Consider the following 23,501-nt stretch of genomic DNA (forward strand, 5'->3'; position numbering starts at 1 on the left):
ACACTACCAAGGCGGAGAGGAAGACCAGGAGGCAACCACACAAAATAATACTTGTCATTATGTGAGATTCATACAAATGTTATTTGAAATTGTTATTAATATTAGACAGAATATTGGTTCTAGTAGCATACGTATATCTCTAGTACTGATGGGCTATTGACATTATGATACAATGCCTTGTTTTTGAGAGAAAATAAAGAATAAAGTGAATAACTATAAAAGCTACGCCTCTCCTCTTATTATGTTGTCTAGAGAGGTAATGCCCACTATAGCATCACCGTACCGTACAAATATTGCCGCCTAGCCAAAATAACATTAACGCGTCATAAACTAGATTTACCACTCTTGGAGCCACACGTTTTGTAAACCTCCCCCTCCTCTCAGGTAGCAAAGGCTCCACAATGAGCTGGATAAATTAGACTGATGGTGCTTGAGCATCCGGCTGGGGTTATTTATGACCTTTTTTTCTACAAAAGTCCTGCACATAGTTGATACATACGCCTGTTGGAATAAAAACTAAAACTGCTGCCATGAAAGCTATACGACAAGGTTTAGAAACATCTATATTATCTCTGGTAACGTCGAGTTTCATTCGGGTCTGTTACAAGTTTCCCACGGATCTGGAAGAAACAGACCAAAATCTTCGATTATCTCAGAACAAAATCAGTTAATCCTTCCTGGACTGGGCGTATTGAAACTCAGTAGGTCGTTTTAACTGTTCAGCAACGTTCTTCTGAAGCCTCTTCTACTAAGGTTGCCTTCCAATTAAGTTTTTCCTCCTGTGTCGCAAAAAGAGTTACAACCCAGGTATGTAACCTCTGGCTATAAATCTCCAGGCGGGCTCTGGCGCTTTTATGAGATTTACATGGCGGCGAGGCGTTCCCGTTTTGGCAAATTTAAACAAATCTTCCCTTAATTGGTAATTGTATATGCAGTAACTCAAGACCTGCAGCTCCTTAGCCTTTATATTAGCTTCAGAGCCATTGCATGTACATCTCCCGCGATAATCAACTCGAGGTCGAGAATGGGAAGAAAAAGGAGGGTTTCGCCCGCTGCGGAGGATGGCAAGAGGGCCGGCAAGTAGCGAGGAGCCAGGGATCTCTTCCTCATTCCCGTGTATCATCGCTCGCTCATCATTTTCCCAGCGAAATGATTTATCGCAGAGACGGTCATAAACAACACAACTCCCTCACAAACACACAATGGCAGCCCCGCTGCCACTGACACACAAATCACTATAAATCAAGCGAAGTAGCTGAATGAAAATAGGAGAGGGACATGCTGTGGTAGGGAAGGAGATGGGATGGGGGACAGTGAGAATCCTTTACCGCTTAAAAAAGAAAATATACAGCATGATATCAATGGAGCACAAGTGCAAATCTATGACATGTAATATCAGTCCTGTTACCACAACCGAAGTCAAACAATGGGATGGGGTTTGAGACGTGCATGCACGATGACAAGGTATGGCAAAATGAATATTTTTTGACATATTTACCACAATATCACAAACGGCAAATAATTCATGGACTCGGGCAAGCCCGGAACGTTGCAGCAATGTACGCGCATGGAAGTGGCGTCCCCCGTTTCCGCTATACTCACAATGTCCACACGCTGAGGTGCTCCCGTCCAATTTTGTTTTATTGCAGCCTCCGCGTGTGTCTGTGCCTCTCTTTTTTTCCTCCGCTATAGGGCTTGTTTTTAAAAGGACAGTTGAATTTCACGTCAGACACAGGGAGACCATGTCTGCGATATTCCTGACGAATACATATCTATTCTGCAACCACTGCATTAATTATTTAATGAATCACGTGACCACGAGGGGGATGGGGGTGACTCTCCTTGCAAGCTCGTGGGACCACTCTACCTCAGCGGTACAGACACTCACTTTTATCTTGATTTTCTTTGAACATAAATGTATAAGAAAATAAAATGATACATCACCGTTTTCCGACCTGAAGCTGCTGGCGAAATAACTTATGTATTGGCAGTTATGGTAAGTATTAGTAGTGTCATAACCACGTTCTGAATGAACTCGAACTAAGAGAAACTTGGATATCTATTTTGCTTTCTTATGTCTATATTTTCATAAACCTGTATAATTTCGATACATATTTACGATATCTAAACATTACGTCCATAGTTTTTTACTGGTGTCTTAAGAAGTGCAAGTCTTGTAAAGGTTTTCATCTTGTTATCGCTTCGTGCTCAGTGTAATGTCATCTTGTCTTTTCTATGTCTCTAATTGAATTAAAGTTTGCAAAGCAATTGAAACTATGTAGTCATTTTCTGCACTAAATCATTGTAGGCTGGACTCCAGTTCGTGTTAATATCACTGGATTACGGAAAGTTTCATAAACACCATTATTATACTGGCTCCTTTGTGCTCATGCATGATGTTACAGTTTTTGAAAGATATGTAAGATTTTACGCGTGCACTTCTGATGCGTTTGGTCCCAACTCAAAGTGCACTGTGATCTCTTGTGGACTCTAAATGATGGTTATAGCCCATAGCAAAAGGGAGTTCATTTTCACGGGGACCGAGAGAGATAGGCTTTTAGACAGGTAGCACGCGGCAAAGGGTGAGTTTAGCAGAGACCCCGCCGTGAGCTCTTAGCAACAATAGTTTTTTTCCTACACTGAGGCACAGCCACGCTGGGTAGACTATAACAGAGCAGAACAATGGACCTAGGGCTGTGTAGAAGCAACGAGTCGACAGAAGACTCTCCTGAAGGTCAAACAATAGCTCGACTTGGTGTGCTTCAAAATCTCAGAGACTTCTACATTGCATTGCATTGCCTTGCCTTGCCTTTCCCTTTCTCTCTTTCACGTAAACAGAAGCAAAACAGCTTAGGGGGAGATAACAAGGAGGAGGGGAAAACAAGACTCACTTTCATCCCACAGAAAGTAATCACTATCAAACGCAATTACACTAAATATTCTGGGGGAAAGCCAACAGCACTAGGATAAGCTACGATAAGCTTTGTTTGCAACTGAAACCAACATCACGCTGGTTCTATCAAGGCGTTGAATGATCCCTAATGTTTGGACCGAAAGAGCAATGGGAAAAAGGTGCAATAGTGAAATTATAAATATTTTAATCATTCGTTAAACATATCTCGTCTATATGCAGACAAACCTGATGTAATGTCATTGGCTACGATTTTGGATTGGGTGACATCCCTTACGCGCCCTTGAAATGCCACAGTAGGCTATACTTATTATTGTGTGTATTGTGTATTTACCGTCATGTGAATAGAGACCTGTGTTTCATCAATTCGTGGTATCAAAACGTGGAATGGCTATGTCATTTTAATCAATCAAACTAGTCTAACATTAATGCTATTAATTGCTAAGAATACATTCATTACAAAAATACAGTAGGCCTAGTAATTACCAATAGCGTTCAACTGTTCAATTCAAGTAATTACAAAATGGTTTAGAATCACGAAAATCACTATACTCACTATACTCTATACTCACTATACAGATCTTTGCAGGAATGGGTGGTACATATATGGGAAATATTGCATGGGACATTTTAGATAGACATAGTATGTACACTATATTTACTGACAATGAAAATACAACAATGACGCGGGGGAAAAAATCACTCCCAAATCGACATTCATTACATCCTCATTCTATGGGTAATGGAGCTACAACTAGGCTACTGCTACTTCCATAACTGCTATTGCTATACAAGCCTATGACTAGTTCTAAAATTAGTTACCTAATAATAATAATAATAATAATAATAATAATAATAATAACAACAACAACAATAATAATAGAACAGTCAGTGTAAATTGCTTTTGAACAGTGTCGCTGTAAACATAACCCTTTGCTGAAGGCTTGGTTTACACAGGCGAATGGAGAATGATTTACGGGCCGAACATCTCTTCTTTTATTGTGGACCGTAAATCTGTCAAACCCGGCAGGGCGCGCGTAGTCCGATTTGAAATATATTCTGAAAGAGACGCACTCCCTCCACGGGCAAACAGCAAGCGAGTGTGTGTCCTCACCTAACATTAGTAGGCTAATATTTTTTTGGAACAGCTGGGTCACTGACCAATGTTTGATATTTAGCTGAATGTAGGCTACTGATTTTTGTTTTGTTTTGTTGCACTGCAGAAAGAAAAGTAATTCCTTGCCATTTTTCTTTGTTTTTCACGTCGGCTGACACAATCATGCACTTTGAATACATTATTTTAGTCCTGTATTATAGTCCTGTGTTTTAGTAACATAGGTCGCCAAAGGATATCCCTAGCCGGCTAGTGCTTATAGCAAACGGGCGTATCTCTAAAATATTAAAACTAAATGTAAAATGCTCAATTAAACGTGCTATCTATTTGATCAATAAATGGCTATTTATCTATTCAGTCAGATGTTCTCTCTCTCTCTGTGCTGGCATTGTCGAATCTAACTCTGTCTTTTTAGCAAGTTAATTATTGATAGAGCATAAGCACAATCACAATTGTGCGTCTGCTGCACTGAAATTAAGTTAGCCATTAAAAGATTTTGAAAGGCTATAGACTACAACCTAAGCTAACCTACTACTGTTGGCATTTAAAAAAAAAAGGTCGTTACACCATTATTTGTATGACGTAGCCTACCATCGAAATATCACCGCGAAGACGAGTAATGTGTTAATAACAATGTAGTAGCTTTTTATTAAGTGTGGGGTAGGGGGATAGTGGCTGTGGTAACATTTAGTCTCTCCTTTACTTAATATGTGTCCCTTGTAAAAAAAAAAAAAGACTAGCCCTGGCGCACGGAGCTCGCGTGCGTTGGTCATATATCTGTGCTGACTGCACGGCGCTGACCTCCGATCCTCGCCTTTGCACAATAATAATTCAGCTGTGCGCACAGGACTATTTGTTTCGCAATTAGCAGTGTGTGAGCTAAAACAGGCCACAGTGCGCGCGCGCACTTCGGGCCAATTTACCAGGCCTTCCAACACATCTTTCAAGGAAGCAGAGAGGATGCAGTGGAAAATGAGAGAATGGGCGAGGAGATACCTCGGTATTTATAGCCAAATAACCATTACATTTAGGGCAGTATATTCCTCTTAGCGAAAGAAATCAATGTAGTTGTAACACAGCCTATAATCTGTGGAGACTGTCTAGGGTTCAGGAGAATTACAAAACCTTGCAGCAAAGCAAGGCAGGGGCTGCACCGTCAATCTACAGCACCATGGCAACCAAAAACTTTGGATGAATCAGAGAGAAGAGGTCTAGGCAAGGCCACGGCCTGTGTTTTCTTAAGGCCCCATCAGTTTATTCGAGTGTCTTAGCAGAGAGATAGTGTGTGCCCTGAGGCTACAGTGGCCAGGCCGCGGTGTTATGACTACCTCGCCCCGGGGTTGGGCCGAAAATGTAACCCGGAGCCATGTCCAGTCTGCAGAGGGTCAAGGGTTTCGAGGGGGGGCAGTCTGTGCCTTCGCAACGGACCTAATCGGTCAGAAAAACGTGTCCCCTGGTTGAACTCTGCGAGGCCATTTTGCTGTCCACTACAACCATCGATTCCCAGCACTTTCCTCGATACTCTGTTCTATATTTTTACCATTTGTTTTAGGCTTTGCCACGCACCAGGTCTCGCAAGTCTGAAGTGGACACTGGAACCACTGGCCCGAACGCCTGTCATTTTTCTGATACTCGCTTGAGATTGATTATTGTGGGGTTAAACGCCGGTGAATATATCGGAAGCATCCGTGCACATCTAAGTACACACATTCGCAATTACATGAAGCAATTTGTGGCCAGTGGGTTGTGTTTTTTTTCTTCTTTAAATCGTTTCTCTAATCTAGCTCCTTTGTTCGTTTAAGTTTATGTTTCACCTATTCCGGAATCAAGTCATTAGGCACTAACACAATGCAAATACCTTTCCAAATCAATTCATATATTAGTAACATCGTATTACATAACATGCTATTATCACAATATACACATAATCAAATACATAATGACTTTGAAAGTCATTTCCTGATGTCTCTCATAAGTGTTTATTGTGAGCACACTGCATGCACCAAAAATATGGCCTGTAATATTTACACCCAGACCTACATGCGCACACATACACACACACACACACACACACACCTTGAATCACAACCAGATTTCCCCAGCAACCACCAGAATCTGTCACTTAACACACACAAAAATACGCTTTCCATATACTGCAAACCACATGAAAACACACACACACACACACCAACCATCAACATCTCACATATATGCACGTTAACCTAGAAGTAAGCATGCATACGTAGGCCTAAACTATAAACACGTGCGCCCACACCAACAAAGAAACACACACAAACGCAAACACACGCTTTCTCTCTCTCTCCCCGCTATCTCTCTCTCTCCTAGGTGAAAGAGTCAAAGACAACAAAACAGTTGCACAGTTTGCACATGTTTCTCACGAAAACAAAGTGTGCCATGCACGGTGTCATCCAAACTCAAAACAAGTAAGCAAACCCACACAACAGCCGGCCTTCACAAATCCCCTATGTCACAGCAGCCATAAAAGTCACTTGTCCCCCGGCCACAACAAATGCTTGCCCGATACCCGACTGTGAAACTCAGGGCCATAAAGTAATAAAACCCTAAAGTAAACCAAAACGAAACAAAATGCCTTTACCTTCGTCGCTGCCATCACGCATCCTGCGAAGATTCTCACTTGCGTTAAAATTTCACTGGTTTTGCTGCTTTTCCTAGGCTGATTTTTTTTCCTTGAGGCATGACTTAGTTGAATAGAAGGTGGTGTTGAGATGTTAGGGAGGGTGGAGGGGGATATCTTCAAGTGTCTTCCAAGATTTGACTCCCCTCCTAGCAGAAGGCCCATGCAGTTGTGCTGCTGAATGACAATAGAAAAGAAGTGTGTAAAAAGAAGCGGTGATTAATGATTTTTCTGTATAATTCTCACATTTTTCTTGGGCTCTGTCCACAAATAATGGCGGTGAACTTTCGGGCCCCCTAAGAAATCTGTTCTCTCCTATTCATACGTCGGTGGCAGAAGGCTTTTTTGATATTGAGGATAAGAATAGGATTCCAAGGTGCACATTGTATCAGATGCCACACGCAGAAGGCATTCATTTCACAAGGCGAGTGCCTGTGGGCCTTTCTTGTAAGGAGATAAATGGTCACGGGAACCGATCATCTTGCCATGTAAATGTCCCATGTCCGAATTTAAAATATCATAACATTTGGACATAAGAAGACCAGCTATTGTATCTTAAGTTAAGGCCCTTTTTATTACAACAAGTAGGCTACCTTACATGTTTGGATGGAAATGTGTTTTCTTTGTAGAGTTAAAATACATTTTAATGCTCTCAAAAGATAGCCTATACCTTGAAAGGAGAACTAGATGAGCTCAGAGCCTGCAGAGTGTCTTTTGGTGTTTCGTTGACTAGACACATCTTGGCTCGTTGAAGAGTGTGACGTTTGTAATATTGCTGGGGCATTTCATAAATAAAGGAAAGAAAACAGATAAATGGATAGAGGGCTCCATATGGCGGGAGGGTCTCGCCGATATCAAGGAGCCAGTAATAGAAAATCTTCTTGGTGCCTCGGAATGCTAGCAGACCAATTTGAGGCTACACTTTTGTTTAAAGTTCAACGCCGGCAAACGGAATGTTATTTTCTCCTGCTCTATATTTTCGATACCTGCTCTAAGAAAAGAAAATGAAAATTAATACAAGGGCCGCGCCTTCCAAAAGAAGCCATTTGTCTTCTTGATTATCTATTTGGTTGTCAGGGTTTGAGCTATGGCACCGGCCCGCTCCTTTGTAATATAAAAAACACACAGCGCACCGGCGAGCAGCCGAGAAAACTGTTGTGCAAAAATTACACTCATTAAAGCATTAAAAGCCCACGAGCCGAGAAACAATTTTACTTGTTTCTGCCTTTTTTCAAAACAGGGATCCATACTTTAACTCCTCTCTCAGCATCGTTGAGCAGCGAGTGTGAGCACCGTTAAATTAAGGCGAGAGGAGAATGAAATGAAGGGCCTCGTGATTTAAAACGAGATTACAAGGCGTAATGTACCAGGATTACTCATGGACGCAAGATATAAATCACAATGCAGATATACACTGATATTTAAGACGGCCTGGGCTAAAAAGCAAAAAGCAAATCCTCCGTGGCTGGCCGAAATTCAATTAAAAATGTATGCTTTGGCATATATCACACTGCCTATTGGCTCTTCTTCACCACTTGACTCGTCAAAGCTTCCAAGACAGGCTTCTAGTTGCAGATGGCGACATAAGGACAGGACACAAAAGGGAAAGAGAGATGGTTTTTCGCCATTTATTAAATTTCTAGCTATTTACAAGTAACAAGGAAGACAGAGATAGAGATAGAAGTAAGCAGGGAGAGAGGACAACATACAAAATTGGGGGAATAAAATACATTTCTGTCATTTACCAGCGTCAAGACTGATCTTTGGAATGTAAAAAAGAAAGACATAAAAGGTAAATACCCAAATGGCACAGGGCGAGAAGAAAAGCGTGAGAGAAAAATAAAGAGGGGAGAAAGAAAGACAAGAGACATGTGCGCGTGTTTATGTGCCTGAAAAGGCGTAGAGTCAAGAGAATAAACGCTAAAATAAATGTGTATATTCAGTCATGCAAATATACGCACCCCTTATCTCTGAACAACCCTGGCCACATATTGACTTAAATTATACATTTCACTTACAAGAAATGAATAAGTACTTATTGCAGATACTTGTCATGTAAGTCAAACGAGTTCAAATCTGTCACTTCATTAAAACAAGACAACAAAAAATCAACACAATTACAATTGAGGTAATTCACACAGTACTTAGCAGTGCTCTGTTATAAATGATTTGCGATGTACCAGGTTTTGGTTCTTAGCATATAGCTATGTCCAGCTTAATGAAATTGCAATGACCTTCCCCTGTTTCCGAAAGAACGTCTCCTTTATATTTCCCCGATTATTTCAAATATATGATAATTAGATATTGAAAATAAGCGGGGGTAACAGTCCCTGTACATACTAAACGATCGATGCGTTTCACTATCGCTCCAAGGCTTCTTGCCATTGCATCCTTGAAGAATACAACAAAAAATAACAATAATTAAAATAAAAAGGTAAAATCTGAGATATTTCAAGGAAAAGGAACTTCATATTTGGGCAGCCGTGCTCGTTGTATTTTCTGAACGGAAGGCAGAAAAGGGCAGTAAGAAAACGGCTCTTGACGAAACAAGGAGACTCATTTATTAAACAGAACGCTAGACGTCGAGGTAATGGGCAGGCCTACGGTTCATCCTTTGTACCGCAGAGTAAACATGACAAATGGGACCGAGTTTGGCGTGATTAAAGATGAAACGCGGATCCATCTTCACCAAATCTGAAAACTATCTGCCGCCTTCTGTTCTAATAGAGGGGGAGAGAGAACAAGAGGGGCCCGGGGTAAAAGAGGGAACTGGATCGAGAGAGAACACATCTGTGGAAGTGTTTGTATTTGGACTCTTTGCCCCTCTCTCTTTCTCTGGCTTAGAATCGGACATATTTTCTTCTTCTTCCTTTCCTTAACCCTCTCGTGTAACATCCCTGTCAGTGAATAAAGAGATGGAGAACGGGCAGAGCCGCATGGCTAAAATCCACGCGTGCCCCTCCAGACACTGTGGTTTCACAAAGTGCGTTTATTTCTGAATGGGTATGGAGGGAGGTTGGCTATAGGCTGGGTGGGGGTCCGCTGGTCCGACTCTGTGAACTCCCCAGTGTCGAGACTCCGCTTGGGTTTGTATTGGAGGAGCTACTGGACCTTATCTTGGTGTTAGGCAGCTTGTGGTCCTTCTTCCACTTCATACGTCGGTTCTGGAACCAAATCTTGATCTGACGTTCCGAGAGGCATAGGGTGTGGGCTATCTCCACCCTGCGCCTGCGGGTCAGGTAGCGGTTGTAGTGGAACTCCTTTTCCAGTTCCAGAACTTGTTGTCTTGTGTAGGCTGTGCGGGAGCGCTTGGGTTCACCTCCTGAATAATTTGGGCTTACTGTTGAGAGAGAAAGCCATACATTACTCTACAACTAACCCGCTTGAAAAAGCATGCAAACAGCCATAAACACATAACATGCGTAAAATGTAATCATTGACTGGTGATATATATTCACAAAAGTGTTCCATCTAAACGCTAGATCCAAATACAACAGCGCTGCATGCAAAAGACGAATGATCATAGTCTATGTGGTAGCCTAGGTTATTTCTGTCAGGGGGGCCAGAGGCATACAATGACGTGCACAATCAGGGCAATCCACACAGAATGTATGAATTCATGTTAAATGTGTGGGCATGTCATAAAACACTAAAAACATGTGTGCAGCACATAGAAGTACACTGCAACACAGTACACCAAAAGTATTATATGACAATTCTATTTTTGTGATCTCGCTGTGCAGTGTAGACGTGCTGATGGCGGGTGACTTTGGAACACTCGTATTTGTCCTCGTCTAATTGCACTCTAGTTCTCGAAGCACTCACTAATTATTGCAGAATAATACTCTTTACCTATAATATAGTTGAACTGTTTGCCTAACCATTAGTGGTTTATGGCTTTAACTATAAATATGAATATTTCAGCTTCCATAAAACTTTTACCTCACAATAGAGAAGTGACAGCGAAGAGTACACGTTTATGCATCCAGCCACTTAAAATCAAATTACGAACGCATAAAACTTAACTTATGGGTTTCTTGAGCCGTAATAAAACCTACCCTTGTAGAAATTAGAAAGCGAAGGTTGCATAGACTTCAAAGGTAGTTGGCAAAGAAGTGCAATAAAAATTTATGGAGGGTGTAATTATATTGCCCCTACAAACAGCCGATCGTAAATCTCGACAGAGCGCTACCTCACAAGGGGAGCAATAGATTTAACACCGGACATTCAAGCTTCGTAACTTGGTGAAGTGTAGTAGCAGAGAGGTAGAAGTTAACAGCACTTACCAATGTTTACGTGGACTTTTTTCATCCAGGGATACACCACGGGATCCTTGCGTGAGCTGGCCGATGAAGTGCTTTGGTTAATGGGGTTCTGGCCACAAGCGGGCGGAGGGCTTGGAGTTACGGAGTCGCAATGATGGCTTTGCTCGGGTAGAGGAGTTGAGAGTCCGGTTGGTGGTAAGACGTGACTCCTCGGCGACATAACCACTGCGGGCTGCCCCGGACCCTGGCACGACGTGTAAGGCGGGTCGACACAACCCGACCGCTGGTGGTAGATCGACTCATGTTGGAACGCAGGCTCTTGCCTCTGGGCGCCGTAGTAATCCGGGGAGTGACTGGGCAGGTAGTCACTCTGGGAGTATTCCTCGCAGGGTGGAAACTTCGGGTCCACATAGTTGGAGTTGATCAAATAGGAACTCATGGCCATTAATTTCCTTGAATTGCACACAAAATATACTAAAATTTATATCTATCCCTTTACTCGTTTTCCTGTTTTGTAGAACCCTCCTACTTTCTGTCAAGTGAACAAAGTTAAGGATCCATGTGACAGCAGTAGCCAATCGCGTGGATCCCTCCAATTCCCGGATAAGGAAATGGGATTAGCCAGAACGGACCCCGCACATCATCCGTGCATAGTTTGTGACATTCAGATGTTTTATATTTTTTATGATAGCACGCGGAAGATAGTCAACCAAGAGAATCAAAACAATAACAAACGAAAGCTTATAAGTCTACAATGCGTGACGCATTTTCCCGACAGTTTTACGTCTGCATGGACGACTTTCAAGTCCCCCTCCCTACTCCACCACAATTCGTTAGGAAAAACTCGCGCATGGGCTATGCAGCTCGCACATATCCAGTAACGATATTTAAGGTATTCTGGAGTTTTTCTTTTTTGGCTTGTTCTGGAAAAGAAGTGCCAGGGAAAGTGATGCAGAGGAGCAACCCCGGCCAAGCCCTTAAATGCGCTCGCTAATAATGCACGGGCAATGTCTCTGGCGTGAGCAGCGTACAGCGGAAGACTGTCAGAGATTAATCTGGGCTTGTTTGAGATCGATAGAAAATTCATCAACTAATTCAGGTTACAAAGCCTCCTAAATCACAGCAAGACCTTTTGCATTCAAGCAAGTAGGCAGTTAGAACCATCAAAGAATAGCGCTCATTCTGCACATGCATTTACACACCTTGCATGGCAATTGGAAGTGCAACCCCAAAGAAGTTGAATCTAACATCTACCCTCGGTAGGCACATCTCTCCACAATGCTGGAAGGTCATTAAGAGTACATATCGAATTTATATCAAGTGGATATCGCGCTGAAACATGTTTTGTTGTTTCAATCGAAGACATCAAAATCGAAAGCTGGTGGAGCAGCCACCAGAGCGCCTCATTAAAGGGACAATCGCTGCATTTTATGCAACTAGAATGAGGGAAAACACGTGTTCAATAATAAATACACCATAACCCCCCAGCATGTCTTCACAAAATAAGGGAGAGAAAAAAGTCACCTCATGCATGTTCATTTTTTTTATTTTTTTACACAGAATAACAAGGCCTATAACAAATAAAGCATTGAAGTCGTTGAACGTCTTCGGCGTAGCGCATATATCAACTACATACTCCCCTAGATACGAATTTGTGACTGTGTGTCTTTTCACACAAATCCGGATCTACAGGGTATATATAGATGACAGGTATCTCCTTAACAGGTATGGAACAGGGCCGCACACCTTGACCACTGGCAGTCAAGGTGCAGCACCTGAGTTGGTCTGCCTTCAAGTGCATCTATTGTCTCCTTCATTTCGGTGACGGGTGCTTTGCAAACAGACAATAGGCTTTAAACAGACTGCATTTTCGAAGTTTACCCTCAGGATACACCAGACAACATTATCAGTTGATCTTGAAAAAAAAAAGAAACACAGCTCCTTCCGGAGATCTACACAGCCACACGAATAACTTGCGTTTCAAAGTAAAGTAGTTTTAGCATTCAGCAGCTCCGTTGTTATCATCGATTCATATTTATAAATGTAAATTCTTTGATAGAGCCATTCGCAGCATCGGACTTCCATCGGACCATCGGAGAATGGGAAAGGTCCAGAATAAAAAAAGACCGTCAGAGAGCGAGTGCGAGATCATGTAAAATGCGAATGAGCAGGTTGTGCGATAGCACAATCATATATCTTTACTACGATGCATATTTCCAGTTTTCACAACACAAATACAGCGTGAATGTGCATTGGTTTGAAACGGCAGGTATAAGGAAAGATTGGGAGAGTGGGAATGGGAAATGATGGGAAATAATGCATATGGCTTTTATGGCAGGTCACTCCAATTTGCAGCTGGCTGCTTAACACCACTCAAACGGAGTACGTATCCGGAGATGAGGGGTATAAAACCATAAAATATTCACAGAGGAAGAAATGGCAGCCTCCTGACACATCCTCAAAGCACCAAACAAACATTTTATGACCCTTTTAACAAGTTTTCTTCTCTTGTTCCAAGCACCCAGCACTCCATTTCGATTTTAGACCGTATTGGAAAAAGAAGCCTTAAACTCAGCCTATGGATTACTCAATTCCCTTCCTCACAAGGATCCAGAAAAACCCACCATAGACACAGAAATTACAGTGACTTTTTTTGTTGTTATCATCTGTAAAAAGGTAAGCTTTGACATGGTTGAAAAGACGGCTAAATCAAACGTATAGTGCAGAGAGAAGGGCAGCTGTGTGTAGAATGGTAACTCAAAAAATGGAACGACTGAAAACTTAATCTTTTCTGAGAATAGACATGTATACATACCACCTTCATTGCAAATTGCTTCATTTTAAATTGATTTTAAAACTCTATGATGTACAAGGTAGTATTTCGGATACTGTAGATTAATTACAAATTCAGAATTGAACTTTAACAGTAAAACGTCTCTTTGTGCATAGTCAACATCATATATAACAAAGGATGTCCTGACCGCAAACCCAAAGACTTTCGTTCAACATAATTTGCAGGGGGAACTAAATTAACCTTTTTATTTTTTTGCGAATTGAAAACAAAGAGGAGTACATGAAGAGATCAAACCAGGTGACAGAATATGTAATTCACTGTGTAGAATATATTTTCACAGAATCGAAAAAAATCAAAATAATCGATATTTCATTTGTTTCTCTTTTAAACACGAAAGGCAAAATTATTTATACCTTGTTTAGGCCTTACTGCTATCGATATGTGTAGTATATGTATTCATGTTTGCAGCTCGTGCTTTAACTGCTCTTCAAAATCACTGTTGTCCCCAAGTAGGCAGTAGAAATGACAAAAATCACACCTCAAAACTTTTTTACACGACAAATCCAGTTTTCAGCAAAAAGTGGAGGGGCAGATAAAACTAATAAGTGGTTGAAACGGGTTCTAAAAACCTACCGGTTAATGTTTCTTTGTTCTCGTTTCAGTTGGATCTACTGATATATAGGCTACACATGTATTAACATAGAAATATGCCAAAATCCGTCCTAGATTAATGTAAAAGTGGTGGTATTAAAATGGTGAAATCGAATGTTTTCTGAAAAAGCCATGTGTCTATATTTTCGTTTAATTTCCTGGGTAGATAAAAATAAAGCTCAGGCCATCAATAAAATCTGTAGCACCCCTAGCGTCTGCATAGCCTATTCTACGGCCTACTAATTTCTCAAATAGGCCCGAGCAATCAAGTGAACACAATAGTTCTGAAATCGCCCTTTTCTTTCCTTGACTCGTTCTTCTCTTTTGTCCCTGATATAAATTGATTGTCAGTGTCGAATAAAATGGCCAGCCCTGCCAGGCACAGTGGACTTGCAACTATAAGAAAATGTATATAAACTTTACATTTTGCTGCACTTTCTATAGGAATAGCCATTATTTACTACTATAAGAAAGTAGCATGAAGCTTAGCAGTGGAGGAGAAAGTTTAGCCTTGCTGTCCACTCTAACCCTTTCACCCCCCGGTGTCCACGACCTCGCCTTCACCCCAGGCACCATCCCCTTAACGCGGCATAGGGACCCACCACCATCTGCCTCATTATGGGGTTAATGTGTACACCGCCAGCCATTCAAAGAACCCAGGCAGAAACTATAGCCAAGGTAAATATTCACTACACTAGCTCCACACACAACTCAACAACGAGCGGCACCGTGGGGCCCGAATTCAGCACAGAACTCCGGTGGGAGAGGAGGGGGGCACCCGTGGACTCGCTGCACAGCAAGAACACGTGGTCCGCCCAGGCAAGCACCTGCCAGAGAACGCCACATATGTAAATGAAGCGCCGATTTCTTTACTTACTTCTCTCCACGCATCCATTTCACTCCGTGCTCGGGACTTCTGTCTCCTCGATCTTTTTTGCGCGTCCGCCGCGCAAACGAGTGTACTTGCTCTCGCCCCGGTTTATTTTCGAGTCTCCTCGAGCCCATTATTTCCCTGTCGCCGTGGCTTTAACCCCTCCGCCGCCCCCCTTCCCCTTTCTTCAGCGCCACAGGTTTAGCCCATGACCTCGCCGTGATACCTTTGTGCGTGAAACTCCTTCTCATTTCCGCGGGTCCCTCTAGATCCGCTCCAACAACCACAGCAACAATGGGCAGGCGGACATAAGATCGTCCAAAACGGTGCAAGCCAATCTTCAACGAGCATACTACGCTTGCCATAAGAGGAAGAAAAATATGCGATAAAACAGCTTGAGATCAACTTCATCTGCCAGAGCTGAGGTGCCGGCTGTCCTTTGTCGCTTAGCCTAGCAAACGGCGACAAGAGAGGCTATCCCTGCGCTCTATGCAACCGTTTCCCTCCTAATACATCTAAAAAATAAAATGCCCCATAACTCCTCCGCTGATGTGGACGCCACAATACCATCGAACGCTTTAAGGCATTTTGTTGTGGACTCTCAAGTTTTCGTATTAATCTCGCACTTTGGCAGTCTTTGTTAAACAGCGAGGCGTGTCACGAGTCCGTACATTTTAATATTTGTTAGACGCAGTGACCTGCGATTCACCCCGGCTCAGGGTCTCTCCCACTCGCAAGTTCTATAGTAGTAATGCATGCATAGCATGCTCGGTCATATTGAATTGTGCCCAGGTCATTACTTTGAAGAAAAATGACTTTGGAAGGGGGGTTCATTCAAAAAGGCTTTCCGAGCCAGCAAACAAATCAAGCATAGACCATTTCTTAATTTTCTGTGTGCATAAATGAAATGTTGTGGGAAAGCTGGGCAGCATTTGATGTTGACCTAAGATGAAACTGCTGATTTTTAAGCAAATATATAAGAGAATATTTTTTTTACTACGAACATAAATAGGTTACATTGTTCTTTAAAAAAATTGACCTGATGTTTTTAAATATTATTTGTAGCCTACTCATTCATTTAATTAGCTATGAAGGTATAAGACGTCAACATGCACAAATATAGCCTACAATTAATTCATCCTCAGTAAAATAATGCAAGAAGCGCGTAGTAGTAAAGGAATAGGTTTATCGGTCTTTTGTGACACCATCTGTGCATGGTGTTTTGGTCTTCAAAATATCTTAAACACTTTACATTAGCTTTAAGGGGAAAGTATGGCTGTTTAATTTGGTAGTAGTCTAACTGTTACTCAGGAAAACTGTTTACATTTAAATATAATTTTACAACTGCAGTTTATCCCGTGCAAAATCCAGATATTAAAATGTTGGACAATGCACTGCCTGGCAACGGCAAATGTTACAATGGAATTGAGATGAATTCAGTGAACTCCGAGTGAACTCCAATTGCGACGTGTTTTCTAATACAATTATTCACCACTTATGCACTTTGTTTTACACAATACCGTCCCAGAGAATCATACTATCCCAGAAACCACCATTAGACCCAATCTTTGTGCCAATAATGTAATTATTTGTTTACTGAATTATGCATTTTCCTTCTCTCTGCGTTGAGGGCGTCTGTGCAGTGCACGTTCACGAAAGTCAATCACCAGAGAATGAAGTTTGCATCCTAAGTTTTTATTTTTATGCCAAGCTTATGTTTACATTATTTTGCTCGCAAGGATAGACCTATAAGTAGGCTACTATACATCTGTTGAGATTCAAGATTTCTTAAATTTGCCATAGCTGTTTTTTGTTTTTTGTTTTTACTAATGATTACCACTAGGTAAAATATATATGATGTCTAAGACATTATCAGCAAGAGTTGCTTCAAAAGTGCTTATAATTGTTTTATACGCATAAACGGGAGAGGATTGACATGGTGAATATAGACAGACCTTCGGTCTTCGGTATTTTCCATGACATAATAAATAAAAACAATAAATAAATAAATAAATAAATAAATAAATAAATAAATAAATAAATAAATAAACAAATAAATAAATAAATAAACAAACAAACAAACAAACAAACAAACACACACACACACACACACACACACACACACACACACACACCTCACACACACGCACACCACGCCACACACACACACACACACACACACACACACGTAGTGTGAGTGGCAAGTAGTACGTCGTGCATTATGGGACTCAAAGCACTCTAAATGATGTATAATCACTGAATTGGGTGGGGATGTATTCCGTCTTTGTTAGCCATTCTTTTTCAAAAGAATAAACGTTTTCAATGGTGTGGGGTCATCCTACGTGCAGCCTATACAATTTTGTTATATTATTACAATGACCAAGGAGGCCGTTCTGATAAGATTCAGTGAATTGGGATGATTGGCATTTTGAGGTTATTTTCAATATATTTTGTCAGGATATTATATATTATAAAGTGTACGTTACGTTAGGCCTACGTTAGGTTACTACAATAGTCTATTTTATCTAGCTATTGGTTTCGCTAGTTAGCCTATTCTATGACAGGATAGGGGGTAAAGTCGACAACTAGTATCACTATCTTTATTTTTACCTTGTTTTTATTCTTTCCCAAAGTTAATTTTGCAGTGTAGTGCCGCCACTACAGTGTAGTGCCGCCATGTAGTAGGCCTATAGCCTATTAAACTATCTGAAACGATTTGATGATTGTTTGTTGATGTTTTCAAACTGGAATGCCTAAGCAGAAAAAACAAAAAACATTTTGTAGTTGGCTAGTATTCAACAAATCATGGCCTGGGCCAAGGGCATGCTACTCTGTAAACGCGTTGTTATGGTGCTTTAGTGCATGTAACAAATAGCCTATCTTGCTGATTACATTGCATTAGGTGCATTAGGTGTAAATTAATTCACATATAGCCACACCAAGATGCGACAGAAACTTGATTTCAGGAGTCACTGAAGCCATCGGCCAAGTAGGAACCATCGGTTGTCGTTGGTGCATTGCAGTGACCTCACACGGCGGGAGAGCAAACACCTGCATTATGAATAGGAGAAGCCCAATGTCACCCAATCCTTCCGTTTAGTTCTTCGGTCTGTGCGGCCATTTCTCTGTTTCTCTCTGCCTGTTTGGTGAGCGCGAGGGGCTTGCACTGTCACACCGCGAAGGTCAGCCCTCCACCTCAACCCTCTTTTCTCGCTATCATTTCTCTCATCTTTGCGCATGAGACAATCTGTGGCTCTTCACTCCCCCGCCCGGAGCTTCTCTCTCCTTTCAGTCACTCCCCTCCCTCCTCTCTCTCTCGCTCTCCCACTTTGCCATTGACATCCAGCAATTGGTCTACAGAGTCGACAGCCGAGTCACGCACGACGTAAACTTTTGACCCCTCAACTCTGTGACCCCGAGCTTCTACGCAGCCATTCTAACGAGGATAGATTCACCTTCACTTGCTTGAGGCTAACGTGTAGAATAAAGAGAGGAGACGTTGTGATATGACTGCTTACGGCCATTTTACATTCAGCGACGCACGTTGTAGCCTATTGCATCTCTTACTAGCGAGGAAACACAAGTGACATTTGGTTGCACATGGTTCTTAGGCTACCGTAAACCTTTCCCGCACGTATGTATCGTGACTAAAGTCTTACACTACCACCTCGGATCATGAATTAAAACGAATCTAGCTGTATAGAACCGTATGCGTGCATTACATTTTCAACTACAATATTCTGGTAAGGCGAGGTTGTTCTGCAGGAAGAGATATTCCTTCTGAAGCTGTGAACTTTGGTCTAAAGCGGGCTCTGCTGGCCATGGAAGAGCGTTGCATCTAGTTTTCTATCACTTCTCCCAGGGAGAAAACTAGGGCAGAAATAAAATACATATGAGGTATTTGAATTAGCCATCGAACTTGGTTGCACATTACTTCGTTGGAGACAATCCTCTACAATTATGTTATCTCCACCCATATATTAAACGTATCCATTCTCGCCCCGTGGTGTTGTTTTACAGTGGTGTAGTTTTTTGCGTTAAAACCCGAAGAAGACAGTATAGGCCTATGTACAATAATTATGTTGTTTTTCTAGATTGCCATGCGCAAAAGACCAAAACCTGGTCAAATAACACACTCACTATTTAGTTAGGCTTGATTAAATCAAAATACACCTACATCCGATCGAAATTGATGTTTGATAAATAGCCAAAGAATTGATTACGCCTCAACCAAAACATAACCAGCCTTATTTGTTTGTGTCTATTATTATTATTATCATTATTTTCAAGTATATTATTATTATTATTGCTGTTGTTTTCATCATTATAGGCATATCGCAAGCTTAATAATAATATTTGAAATTGTTATTGCGGCAATTATGTTGGAAGCGTTTAGTTTCGTAACTGTCAAAGGAGTCAAAAATATTGTCTCATCTTTTGATATCAGAATGATCCATAAAAAAAACATGTAGGCTACCGGCACATCGGAAGTATAGCGTTATAGACGTGATTGAAGCTTAGCCTAAATATTTCCTCAAAACAGTCTTTCTTAATATATTATTATTTATTTATAAAAACAAACGATCTAATTTCCTACAAGAAGTCTTTCGAACAAGGACTGGGAATTTATGACTGTTTGGTCTTCAAGCACTGCAGAAAACACATCCGTTGGGTTCAGCACCAAATAATGAATAAAAAAGACAAGAATCGCTGGTGTTGCCTATTCGCAGTGGGGTGCACTGGACTGATATTGGGGATGTGGGATGTTTTCGTTGTCCGTCCTCGCGCATGTAATGCTTAGTGAATCGGATGCAGAAGAGGAAAGAGAGAGGGGTAAATAAATACATTTTCCGACAGCCTCCCTTTCTCCCCCTCTGGAGGGATAAACATCGAGTGGCCCATGTGATGAGCTCGCTGTTTGTTTGAGCGCGTGCGCCGAAGCGCTACGCGCGTCTGCTGACCTCTGGATGATCCCGTGCTCATGCATTATAGATGAGATATACGCGCAAAGATTACCCCTATCAATATGCAGAACACATTACGAGGTTAAAATGGCAATTTAAACGTTTGAAACGACGGCATAAAAATCTGTTCGATCTGTCCCTGAAATTCAATCCTACGTCAATTCGAAATTTTGCTTGACCATTGGCACGTTATTTTAATTATGCATAACAAAACAATGAATCTATACAGTGCAATAAACAGGCAATATTCAATAGTATCAATATATTGCACCGACTGCATATGGTGTTTAACTGCGTTCAATAGAGCCTGAAGGTCAGCACTGTGACAACTGTAAAATGTTGACACAAATACTTCTCAGATCCAACGATTTAATTTTCCCTACAGCTATAGTACAGCCATTCTTAGCAGACTGGCTAGGCCTACCTAAGTGTGTTGCAAGGGTAAATTTTGCTATAGACTACCATGATCCCAACCCACCCAAGCAAATACATTCTGACGCACAAACACACCTTACATTGAATTTGCCGTCGCCTAGTTACTCACCGACACACCTAAACATGTTAGGCCCGAATGAGATCTGTAGGCTATGCGTTTCAGACGACGCCAGGCAAAGCTAGTTTTACACAAACTTTTGGATGTGAAGGGTCCAGGGCGATGAACTCGGATGGGGATTCTAAAAAAGGCCAACATGGAGGAGTTTGGTAGAGGCCTTGGTCCTTCCCACTATATCAGTGACAAGGAAGCCGATGAAAAATTATATAGAACGCCTTGCCTCTCCTCGCGACTAGAGATCTGCCTTCCTGTTTACCACATGAAACTTCCTCATTCTGTTGCGCGCACAACACACACACACACACACACACACACACACACACACACACACACAGACACAGACAAACACACACACACACACACACACACCAAACTATTCGAGCCTGAAGGGGATGTAATTTTGATTTCCCTTCAAGCTTATTTTATTTCAGACTAGAAGGCCTAGGCCTAAACTGAGCCAAATATTTGACTAATAACATTTAATGCAGGAGACATTTGCAGTTGTTTTAAAATACTAAACATCAACATTTCAACAGCAATTCACCTTTCCTTAGTCGTTATGTCATCACACAAGTCACTTAGGTAAATTCTATACTAGCCTCCTTAGAAAGTACAGTGTGTAGGTTGCTTGAGCTCTCACACAACAGCCGTAAACTCTCGCTGACCCCAGCAAGAATAAATTGATTTATTAACAGATGGTACCATGTCAGATTTACCCTAAATGCCATGTCGGCTGGCCTACCTAGGATTCAGTATCCAAAAAGAGCGAAATTATCGACACAAGCAACTGGCTGTGCAGAACATAACACACAACAGAAAGAGTAGCCTATTTATTTTATTTTATTTTATCGCCTTGCAGAGAATGGAAAATGTGTAAAATAGGCCTAACCTACATCCGCAACATTTTCTTAATGAGGAAAGAAACAACAAGAGAGAGAGAGAGAGAGAGAGAGAGAGAGAGAGAGATAATGGCAAAGAGAAAGAAAGAAAAAGACCATTGCATAACTGCGGTTGCTAAATTTATGTAATGACTTGTAGATAAACGAGATAAGCTACCAAGGGTTCTCCAATCCAGCAACTGAGTTTATGCCTGGGCATAAAGCGGCGCAAGGAAACCACAGACTTCTTTTTGCGGTTGTTGTTAATGTTGGATAACATTAATAGTCACATCAATGACAGTCCTATGCTCTTATTACTGGAGTGCTACCACTAGTGAAGTGCTGTTTTTAAAGAGGGGTCTCTTTGCGCGGTGCTGAGTGGAATCTAATGGTATACAGTTCCGAACTTTACACTCGATTTGAACTCAGCTGGGCCTACATGTAAGAGTCATGATGACAAAAACATTAAACAGTTTATATGATAGGTGTAATTAAATCATATGAAGATCCCCTGTGATATGTGAGCTTTGTCCTAGCTTTATCCAGGCTATTTTAGGTGAACGTGAGCTTTTTCTTGCAGACTCGTAGACACTTTTATACAAATGTCGAGAGTCGCGGTAGGCCTATCCAGTGTGTTGTTAATCACACGTTTCCCTTTTGGAAATACTTGGGCGGAGTTGGAACAAAGATGTGCTTGTCGAATTGTGAGTGTGTATGTGTGTGTAGGGTGGGGGGTGAATGTGATACACTGAGTGAGAAAAAGTGTGTTCGTTTGTGAAACAGAGAGAGACAGTGTCAGAGTGGAATTATTTCCAGAATGTTTAATAATTTTAAGAAGTTGCATGGCAGTAACTTTACTCAGTCCTCATAATTTCCTAACAACTAGCGACAGTGAACTGTCTAATTAACACAGCCAATAGACAAAATACATCTACAAAAAAGTAGAATATTTCACGAAATTGAAACTTGAATTTAAAACATTATGCTAGACTAGGCTACCCTTTGACTTAAGTGGTAGTCTGATGTCTGAAACTATTATTTAATAGCAGGTGTGAATTCCAGTAAACATCAGAGTCGCCAGGTATCTCATAGGTCTATTTCGTTCAACTTAGAGCCTAGGTTTTTGCTGTTTTGTGAACGGCAATCGATTTTTACATAAGGTAGACTAATAAAGGCCATCAGAACTATATCCGTAGCGATTTAAATGACATTTAGCATCAGTATTGCTTTGCGAAGTTGTTTTGATGGGCATATCATATTCATATAGGCTAACCTGTTCATTTATAAATCCAACGCACATTTCTATGACAGAGTAACCTAATCCATAATCCAAAAGGCTAAAACAAACCATCTCAAAATTTACCATGACCATAAATAGCCTATTATGTTTTTTTACCCTCGTATCTCTATGCAGGCGCGTTTATACAAATCTGCAAGACGCACAAAAGTCCAGTGCTTCATCAGCAGTAACAGCTTTCATTGCCCTGTGACAGTGGGGCGAAATGAATTGCCCCCCACTATCTGACTCAGTGTCCCTCTCCTCCCAACCTCACCCTGAGACCAAATGACCGAGCAATAGGCTTAATCTGAACTTACTTCATGTACGCATAATCCATAATCCACATTTCCTTGAAAGTAGAACCAGAGAGGAGACATTATACGGACCAGGCGCGGGCACTGCAGTGGCCTACCAGACTGCTCTTACCATCGCAACTGACCCTTTAGAATCCCTTCGAAGCAGTTAAACCGTCACTTGCATTCTAGAATGTGAAATATATAGTACATTGTCAACTCCCCAAAACCATAAAACTAACTTTATGGACCCCACGTGACTTTTGAGAGCC

General features: G+C 41.4%; 2 protein-coding genes across 9 annotated transcripts in view; both read right to left on the reverse strand.

Annotated features, from left to right (window-relative positions):
• hoxb3a (homeobox B3a) overlaps positions 1-23,501 on the reverse strand; it is a 54,775-nt gene that overhangs the window by 17,596 nt on the left and 13,678 nt on the right. The window contains exons 1-2 of one of the 8 annotated variants that reach the window (XM_048245112.1): positions 23,254-23,358; positions 6,643-6,858 (exon numbers count right to left, since the gene is read on the reverse strand). The gene's annotated coding sequence lies outside the window, so the exon portion shown is untranslated. Of the gene's footprint in view, positions 1-1,498; positions 1,517-1,602; positions 1,740-6,642; positions 6,859-15,268; positions 15,321-23,253; positions 23,359-23,501 lie in introns of those variants that run through there. The other 7 variants (XM_048245116.1, XM_048245113.1, XM_048245117.1 and 4 more) reach the window with 7 other exon arrangements.
• Positions 8,285-23,328, reverse strand: hoxb4a (homeobox B4a). The gene is made up of 3 exons (XM_048245127.1): positions 23,254-23,328; positions 10,968-11,398; positions 8,285-10,021 (listed from the first exon to the last, which is right to left on the reverse strand). Exons 1-3 carry the CDS (start codon positions 23,280-23,282, stop codon positions 9,702-9,704), a joined length of 780 nt encoding a protein of 259 aa, XP_048101084.1. The 5' UTR covers positions 23,283-23,328; the 3' UTR covers positions 8,285-9,701.

This window comes from Alosa alosa, chromosome 6, assembly GCF_017589495.1.
Source record: "Alosa alosa isolate M-15738 ecotype Scorff River chromosome 6, AALO_Geno_1.1, whole genome shotgun sequence".
NCBI classification, from domain to species: Eukaryota; Metazoa; Chordata; class Actinopteri; order Clupeiformes; family Clupeidae; genus Alosa; species Alosa alosa.

Coding starts and splice junctions, on each gene's coding strand:
- hoxb4a (XM_048245127.1), bottom strand. CDS start 23,282: ATGTGGATTATGGATTATGCGTACATGAA. Junction 11,399..23,253: donor ATGGATTATGCGTACATGAA/GTAAGTTCAGAT, acceptor GTGCAATTCAAG/GAAATTAATGGCCATGAGTT. Junction 10,022..10,967: donor AAAAGTCCACGTAAACATTG/GTAAGTGCTGTT, acceptor CTCTCTCAACAG/TAAGCCCAAATTATTCAGGA.